Raw genomic sequence first — 9,356 nt, 5'->3', positions numbered from 1 at the left:
CGGGGGGGGGGGGGGCACCCACCCCCACCCCCACCCCCGGGCCGGCGCTTCTGTCCCCTGGCATCCGCTAGGCTGGCTCTGCTCGCCTTCCCGCCGCAGCCAGCCTGCGCCCAGCTGCCCTTCCTGTGGCTAACGAGCCACACGGCTGCTGCCAGATATTCCGCCCTGAACTTCCAACCTTTCCTGGACACCCGTCCTCACGGCCGGGCCGCAGCTGGATCGGGGCTCCGTGTCTGAACAGAATGCCACCCAGGTGTTCCTTCCGGTTCTGCTCCTTTCCCCTCCCTTCGGGGACGAACGGCATCTGAGTTCTGTCGTTAGGCCGTGGGGCTGGCTCTCTCGGGGACATGGGGCAGCAGCTGCTGGCCGCACACACACGGGCCCCCTTCTTGGGCGCGGGTCCCACGAGCAGCAATAATTACTGTCATCCGTGCTGCTGTTCACGGAGCGCCAGATTCGCCCTGGGAGCCTCCTGCACCTTGTCTTACCGAACCCTCCCCACACACCGAGGAAGTCGGTATTTCGGGGCTTTTACACGTGGTGGAACCGAACTCACCGTGAAGGAATGGAGGTCGGGCCTCCCTGACTCCCCAAACCAGCGCCCCTGCCACCACATCAGAGCGCACGATTCCTGTTGCTGCAGATCCTCTAACCTAAGGGAAGGGCTGGTAATAACTGACGCAGGCGTTGAAGGGTGGAGAACGATTGCTTAGGAGCGCTGGCCTGGCTCTAGAAGGGTCTCTGGCTCCAGGGGCAGTGAGGAAGCGGGGTCCAAGTGGAGGGTCCCAGACTGTGGCCCTGCGGGAGGGTGACAGAGGGCGGAGGGTGGAAGCAGGGGGTGGGACAGGAGGTCTGTTGAGGGGGTGGGGTCCCCCAAAGCTGCCCAGGAGGGTTCACCCTCCAACGGAGAGAAGAAAGCCGGGGATGGGTTGAGTGCCAGGTGAGAACAGAACCAGTCAGAACATCAGAGAAGACCTTTGCTGGGTTTTTTAATGAAAGCACTGTTTGCGGGACTGTGGAGTGAAAGAGGAGCGGCAGGGGAGGGGAGAGGCTGTCCATGCCCCTTTCCCGAGCTGGCTGAGCTTCAGGCTGGGGGCAGGAAAGCTGCTGGGGGGCCCACCCCGCGCCGCCTTGCACCCAGCTCCCACGTGGGTCTCAGGGGCGCCCCGCCAGTCTGCGCCTTCCGGTCCCAGACTCAGAATGTAAATATGTTCACCTTCTCCGCTGGGCGTCTACTCTTTTCTTAGCTTATTTGCCCAGTAATGGGATTAAAGGGAACATTTACATGAACTTTGGAAAACAAATATTCCAGTTTTGTCTTTTCTCCCGCTCATTCCCCACCTCAGCTCAGGAGTCTGCTGCAAGAAATCTGTTTGATCAGGGAGAACCCACAGGTTAATGCATAAGCAAATGTCACCTGTCAACAGGCACAACTGGAAAAAAGCCCGGTCAGTTGTGGCAGTGTTTCCTAAATGTCTGCGGAGGAGCTCCGGAGGCCATTCGTGGCAGGAGAGGTGATCACAGGCGCTAACAGTGTAGGTACACGGTGGACAGTCGCCAACAGCCAGTGCGGCTTTGCTGTGATCAGCAAAACCAGATCAGAGGACCTCAGATAACATTGCCCTTTGCACCCCCTCCCTACTACCTCGTCACCCCTCCTCTCCCACTGCGCTGGGCACCACATCCCCTACAGCTGAGGGCTGAGGGGGTGGTGGTCTGTGCTGAGATCTGCCCTCACTCTCCCAAGAAAAGACAGAGTCCTCCCCCTCCTCCCCTCTCCTCTCCTCCCCCTCCTCTGCCTCCCCTTTGCCTCCCTCCTCCAACTCCTCCCCTCCGTCCTCCCCTTCTCTTCCTTCTCCCTCTCCCCCTCCTCCTCCCCCTCTTCCCCTTCTTTCACCTCCCCTCACTCTTTCTCTTCTTCCCCTTCCCGTCCCTCCTTACCCTCCTCCTCCTCCCCTCCCTCCTCTCTGTCCTCTTCCTCCCTCCCCTTCCTCCTCCTCCTCCTCTTCCCCTTCCTCCACCTCCCCTCGCTCTTCCTCTTCCCCTCCCTCCTTCCCCCTTCCCCTCCCTCCTCCTCCTCCTCCCCTCCCTCCTCCCCCTTCTCTTCCTCCTTCCTCTTCCTCCTCTTCCTCCTCTTCCCCTTCCTCCACCTCCCCTCAGCTCTTCCTCTTCTTCCCCTTCCCCTCCTTCCTTCCCCGCTTCCCCTCCCTCCTCCTCGTCCTCCTCTCCCTCCTCTCTGTCCTCTTCCTCCCTCCCCTCCCTCCTCCTCAAGCACCAGGAGTTGTTACCTATGCTCAGCGGTGGCAGCACAGCCTCCATTAATTTGCAGGTTTCCAGTGTTTCACTGGAAAAAATATGGACCATTAATCCAGATGAACAGTCTTCAGAAAACACAGCACTGTTCCGGAGAGAACGGTGTCTCATGTCCTTCCCAGTCTGCAAAGGAGTTTGTTTTCTTACATCTTTTTTTAATTGCCATGAGCTGGACTTGTAAATATTGGAAGTGGTTGAGTAATCCCCATCTGGTAAACTGACCAAAGGAAATGGCCATTTTTTCCCCACTCCTGGGCCCCCGGCGCCCCGCGCCTGCCCCCGTGAGGGGCACCTGGGTCTGCGAAGGGCAGCGCTGCCCTGCCAGGTGCCCACACAGCAGTGCACGGAGCCGAGCGAAGCGTGGCGGGAAGGATTCCCATGGTCAGGAGCCTCGCCAGGTGTTTCTGAGCTGGGGGTGGGGGCAGAGAGCTTTCATTGTTCGAGAACTTGGCAGGTTCCCAGAAGTTCAACTGTCTTTCCTCGTTCTGAAATGTCAAACATTTCCTTAGCTGGGGGATGGATGAGCAGACCCCCTGACGTTTCAGCCCTACTCTGAGGCGAAAGAAAGAAGTTCGTGTTCTCTCTCTCTCTCTCTCTCTCCTCTGAATACTAGTTCCTCAGGCCACGTGGTCTCCTGCGACCTCTAGGCCGAAGCCACTTTCCTGTGTCTCAAGGGCTGGAGGCTCTTCCCTGCCTCTGTCTTGAAGAAAAAGCAAATCGTCCTCGCTTCTGTGTGGTGGTGACTTTTTTTGTGTTAACGATGCTTTATCTTCGAGTGAAGTAGCGAGAGAGGAAGTATGCGTGGGGTTCACGCAAGGGAATCCAGGGTGCCGGGGAGGGCACAGGTAAAACCAGACCGGCCCCGAATCGATCCTGGTGCATCATGTGCGTTATGCCCTCCCGTCTATTTGTCTCTGTTTAAAAAGTTTCCACCAGACAAAGTGGAAAGGAGAGAGAAGAAAGGAAAAAGAGAAGAGGAGAGAACCAAGTCGAAACTCTGTATCCCCATTTTTCAGCCCCAGCGAGCCTGGGGGCCCCCCGTCCCTGATAAGCCCCACATTGTGTCGGGGGCCTGGATCCCCCCTGGATAGGCCCCGCGGGTGCAGAGAAAGGGGAAGAGGTGGAGCAGGGGTCATCCCACCTGGATTCCCAGGCTGGCTCTAGGGCTCTCCAGGAGCAAAGCTTTCCCTCCCGGTGACCTGGAGCCCGGAGCACATCCCTGGCTGAGAAGTGAGCGAGCAAGGCGATGCACGCACGGGGCTTCCACACACCCGGTGCTTCCACACACCCGGTGCACACGCGTATTCCCTGCACGGCGCGGCTTAGCCCTCCCTGGCTTCAGAACGAGCGTTGGTCACTCTTCCCAAAACATCCTTCAGAGAAGAGAGACTCCATTCAAGGAAGGTGCCAGAGCCGTGGCCTCGCTCCAAGAAGGCCAGACGCTTAAAGAGAAAGCGTTGCCGTGTGGTAAGGTACGGGAGCACCTGCTCTTTGACCGGGAGAATCCCGAAGGCTGCGCTGGCCTTGGCCTGTCACGGTCACTTGCCATCTCCAGATGACTTCCTCACTTGACCGCCCACACACACCCGTTTATCGAACCCTGGTGACAATGTCGCAGCCAGAGGGCACCCGTTTGCTCCGAAAATATAAAAGACATATTTGTCACTCACGCTTTAAGTCCCTGCTCATCCCCAGATGGGAACCCGGTTGACCCCATGACATCAAGGTGCTCTCTCTCTGGTGTCAGGAGTGAAGTGTGTTTTCAGTTTTCGCGGGTATCGGGGTGCCCTGCGTCACGTCTCCTGTGGCACGCGTTGCGTGCCTCGCGGTTTCTGCGATAGAATCATTACCGGCTTACGGAGGAATTGCTGTATTAATAGTGGTTCCAGGAGGCCCACCCACCCTGCTGCTAAACTGTCCCGTTAAAGGACTCCCAGCCCAGAAGCTTCTGTCTGGCCTCCTGGCATCTGTGCGGCATCTGTCCATTGGTGCTGATCGCCTTTTGAATCTTCTCTTTGGCTTCCTTCACACATGTTCTCATCTTCTCTCTCTCTCTCTCTCGACTGTTCCTGCTTTTTCTTTCTTATTACTGGTTCTTCTCGTCTCTTCCAGATGGTCAATACATTTATTCGTTTATATAAAAAACAACAAACGAGCCATGCCTCTTCTGTGGGTGAAGCTCTGTTCTAGGTACGAGGGATGCGGCCGTGAGCTGGACAGGCTTTGCCCCTCTGTTGGACCCTCACGTGCCAGTGGTGGGGACCGACAGACAGTGTCTGAGCACAGTCGATGGGAGGCCAGGGAGGAGGTCTTTGAGGAAGTGACACTGATGCTGGGTTCTGGGGACAAGTAGGGAGCAAGTAGGCCAAGGGGGACAGGAAGGGCCCACGTGTAAATACTGGGCAGCGGGAAGGAGCGTAATCCTGGCCATTGAGGGAACTGAAGGCCGGGTGGCTGGAGCCTGGGTGCCGAGTGTGGCTGCCGGGGTAGCGGGACCCAGATCGTGGGGGGCCTTTGAGGCCCCCTAAAGAGTTTGGATTTCAGTCTAGCCCTCTGAGAGTTGCAAGGCAGCCAGTAAGCTGATCTGGTTTGTGCTCCGGCTCAGTTACGGGGGGCAGATTGCCAGAGTGCGCGGCAGGTGGGTGCACCGCCGTGGCCCAGGTAGGAGGTGGCAGGAGCCGCTGGTGCCTGGGGGCCCGTTCCCTGGAATTACGTACAAGCTCGAACCGGGCGTATGGTTTCTTCTTCCCAGCCAATCACTGTCCTCCATCTCCTCGCTCCCGTCTCTTGTTCTGCTCTGCTTGTCACCACCGGCTGTGAATCTCAGGGTCACTGGTGTTGGCCTCTCCTTCAGCCGTCCCCTCCCCTGCAGTCCAGGACCCCTGCTGCCCATCCAGCCTCTCCATCCCAAGCGCTCCGCCAGCTCCAGTCATGCCCCGAGCAGCAGTCACTGAACCACCACGCCTTGTCTCCCGTCTTTTCTCAGCACCCAGGCCTCCCCCGTCTTTGGGGTTACCCTGCGCTCTGGAGTGCTAGCAGGTGCCCCTCCACGCTCCTCAGTCCCTCTGCGGCCTCCAGTTCCATGATGGTTCCCTGATCCTACGCAGGACGATCTCCCAGCCCCGCCAGGAAGTGGTGGGATTCCTGCCCAGGGGAGCTTTTGGTCAACCTGGAGATGTTTCTGGAGGCTGAAACGAATGAAGAGATTTGTTCTTCTGGTTGTGGCAAGAAGATGGACTGAGATCATGTTCACTCGCGTGCGCGCGCGCGCGCGCACACACACACACACACACACACACACACACACACACACACTCACTCTTGCGCATGCGCACCTGACTGCACGCGTCTGGAAAGGCGAGATGAAGTATCACAGCCCCGCCCCCGAAATGCTGACGCACCGCTGATTTACAAGGAAGGGAGGAAATCCCCCGGGGGAGAGAAATGGAGAGAGAGCTGGAAACCAGAGCCCCGGTGGATGCACCGAGGCTGCAGCTGGGTCGTTCTCCACCGCGGTGATGTAGAGCAGGGGTCCACACGCTTCTGTGAAAGACGGGGTAGTAAATAGCCTAGGCTTCGCAGACCACAGACAGTGCGTCACATCTTCTCCTTTGTCTGTTTTGACAACCCTTAAAAAATGTACAAACCATTCTTGGCGCGGGGGTTGTCTGAAAACAGACCACCAGCCAGAGTTGGCCCAAGGGGCCCCAGTTTGCTGACCCCTGATGGAGAGGCTTGGGTTAGTGTCCATGTGAACCTGGGGAGAAATCATAGGTCCCGAGAGGGGGTACTGATGTAAGATCAGATCGTCAGAGAAAGAGGGGATGTTAGAACCAAATCACCCACTGTCACAGGGAGATGACAAGGAAGCTTGCCATATATTTTTATGTCCCTTCTTAATATTCCACACTGTGCCCATGCTGTGCTTTACAAGGGTTGAGTTGAAAGAGCACGCTCCTTGGGGCACCTGGTGGCTCAGTCAGTTGAGCGTTCAACTCTTGGTTTCGGCTCAGGTCACGGTCTCAGGGTCCTGAGATCAAGCCCTGCGTCCGGCTCCACGCTCAGTGGGGAGTCTGCTTGAGATTTCTCTCCCTCTGCTCTCTCTAAAATAAAGAAGTCTTAATTTCTTATTTAAGATTTTATTTATTTGAGAGAGAAAGAGCACAAGCAGGGAAGAGGGTTAAAGGGAGAGGAAAGAGCAGTCTTCCCGCTGAGCAGGGAGCCGGATGCGGGGCTCCATCCCAGGCCCTGAGCTCATGACCTGAGCTGAAGGCAGATGCTTAGTCACCTGAGCCACCCAGGCGCCCCAATAAATAAATATTAAAAAAAAATAATAAAATGAACACTACTTGAACTACATTGAACTCTGGATGTCTGTGGAGGGAGTTCAGGGTGTCTGTGAACTTGGGTGGGAAAGTAAATTGAATTCTTGTTTCTACTAGCCTCTAATTGAGTGAAATACAGCCTTTTCTTCCGTTAAGAACGCAGACAATGAACCACACTATTAGTAGTCCTGGTGACTTTGTCATCCGTGGAAATCATAGGTATTTTCACATCAAAATATAGTGCGTGTATTATTATCTCAAATTTTTAAAAATATATATTGGATAAGCATGTTTCATTATAATTGGAAATTTTAAAACACATTTCTGAATAATTGTTGGGCCAAAGAGGAAATTGCTGAAAAAATTAAAATACATAGAACTTAGAAATCTAACAACAGTGAAATTATTTCATATCAAAAGTTACATGGGGGCACCCAGCTGCCTCAGTGGATGGAATGCACAACTCTTGATCTCAGGGTCGTGAGTTTGAGCCCCACGTTGGGTGTAGAGATTACTTAAAAATAAAATCTTAAAAAAAAAAAAAGTTGCTGACTTTGAGGGACAGTACTTAGAAGAAAAATGGAAAATGAGTGAACTGACTTTCAGTTCAAAAAACAGAGTGAATCCAGAAAAAGCCTATGAGTCGTAGGATTAAGGAAAACAGATGCAGAAATTAAAACAGGAAGAGGCGCCTGGGTGGCACAGCGGTTGGGCGTCTGCCTTCGGCTCAGGGCGTGATCCCAGTTCTGGGATTGAGCCCCGCATCGGACTCCTCTGCTATGAGCCTGCTTCTTCCTCTCCCACTCCCCCTGCTTGTGTTCCCTCTCTCTCTGGCTGTCTCTATCTCTGTCGAATAAATAAATAAAATCTTAAAAAAAAAAAAAAGAAATTAAAACAGGAAATAAGAGGGAGATGGCCAACAGCGTCAGAACCTGTTCTCGGAAGAGGTGATCAGAAGAGCCACCTTGAGGCAAGGCTAATCAGGAAAAGGAATGTCCAAATACGCCGTGTTAGAGACAAAAAGAAGGGCACAGGTACAACCTAGGGTTTAAATTCTAAGAGAATGTAATTTACGCCGGTATTTTTGAACGCTCAGAAAAAGCGGGCAGTTTCCCAGAAGATCCAGCTTAACAAAACTGAGTCCAGAAGAAGGGCGAGCAGACTCCCAGTGTGGGAAACTGTCCGAGTGCAGAGTGAGTGTTGCGGACACACGGCGTGACCGCTCATCCATTTATTCAACAAACGGGCATTGGGTCTCTGCTCCAGGTGCTGTCATGGAAGCTGGGGGTGCAGCAGCCGATGCCATAATCCCAGCTCCATACCGTCCGTCACTTCTGTCCAGTAGAACTTTCCGCAGTGAGGAAGGAAGTTCATCAGTTGTCTCTGTCCAATGTGGTAGCGTTGGCTGCGTGGGGCTCTTGAGCAGTTGAGATGTGGTTAGTGTAACTGAGAAACTGAGCTCTCTACTATATTTGATTTTAATTCACTGCAATGTAAAGAGCCCTGTGTGGCCGGTGGGTATCTAGTTAGTAAGATCCATAATGTGCTAGGGGCTTCCTGTAAGAGCATCAGGGGTTGAACTCCTGGGACCAACCTTTCCGGAAACAGCTCCTCCGTCTGAGGTGGGCAGTCCTGGGGGCCAAACAACTACGTGATCCTGTGCGTTTGACCCACCTGTCACTTCCTAGACGCGTTCACATGCTTTCTCTCACGTGCTCCTCGCTTCCCTCCTGGGGCGTCACTCGCGCAGGGACCCTTGAGGGAGCAAATGTTTATCCAGTGCTGACTTTGCAGAAGTCCCTCCATCGGATATATATTTTTAAAATTTTTTTAAAGATTTTATTGATTTGAGAGCAAGAAAGAGAGCCCGAGCGGTGGGGAAGGGGCAGAGGGAGAGGGAGAAGTAGGTTCCTCGCTGAGCAGGGAGCCCTGACACGGGGCTCGATCCTAGGACTCCAAGATCATGACCTGAGCTGAAGGCAGACACTTAACCCACTGAGCCACCCGGGCACCTCTCCGTTGGATACTTATGAGGGACCTAAGTATCTTGGGCTCAAGAAGGAAAGGCAAAGCCATGTATACAGTAGAGAAAATGGATTCTAGATGTAACCTTTCCTTGCAGACCCGAAAGCCCTTTGCTTTATTGATGCTTCATCAATGCAAACTGAAACCAGAGATGAGCTGCCAGTGGAAGCTGGAGCCAAGGGCTGCGCGTGCCCTCCGCTCCTCACCGGAAGCCCCAGCCAGTCCCCCCACAGTCTTGCTGGCGCTTTGCTGGCACAACTCTCGAGCTGGAGAGGTAGAGAAACTCTCCACTGTCCCTGGAGCCCCATCCTCTGCAGCCAGCGCCCCAGGGCTGCTGACCCCACACACACGTGTGCATACACACACACACACACACGGGGCACAAACCGCAGGCTCAGAGGGCCCGGACCCCTTGCAGAGCTGCATCCCCGTCCCCAGCGAAGGTAGTTCATAGGCTGCGTGATGCCCTTCTGGCGTGAATGGCTAAAGCGGCCTCTCGCGCTTCTGTTTTCCAGGGATGGTCATGGTGATTTTACTGCTGCTCGTGGCGATTGTGGTCGTGGCCGTCTGGCCCACCAACTAGCAGCAGTAAGGGGACCACCAGCCGTGACGCCTGCCAGCGCTGGAGAGAAGCCCGGCGCCCCAGTGGTCCATGAACCCCCTCTCAATAAATCCCCCCAAAGCTTTGAACAA

The 9,356-nt window shown here is 54.8% G+C and overlaps 1 protein-coding gene across 2 annotated transcripts in view; it reads left to right on the top strand.

Moving 5' to 3' along the window:
* The window catches only part of STX8 (syntaxin 8), a 248,451-nt gene extending 239,095 nt beyond the window's left edge, over positions 1 to 9,356 (top strand). For both annotated transcript variants that reach the window (XM_040630026.1, XM_008688003.2), the window contains one exon: positions 9,179 to 9,356. In XM_040630026.1, coding sequence (XP_040485960.1) covers positions 9,179 to 9,246 — 68 coding nt within the window. In that variant the 3' untranslated portion in view covers positions 9,247 to 9,356. The remainder of the gene's footprint in view (positions 1 to 9,178) is intronic.

Source organism: Ursus maritimus, unplaced genomic scaffold (genome assembly GCF_017311325.1).
Source record: "Ursus maritimus isolate PB19 unplaced genomic scaffold, ASM1731132v1 scaffold_14, whole genome shotgun sequence".
In the NCBI taxonomy this organism is placed as follows: domain Eukaryota; kingdom Metazoa; phylum Chordata; class Mammalia; order Carnivora; family Ursidae; genus Ursus; species Ursus maritimus.
Note: the sequence above shows the minus strand (reverse complement) of the source record. Positions and strands in the feature narration are given on the sequence as shown.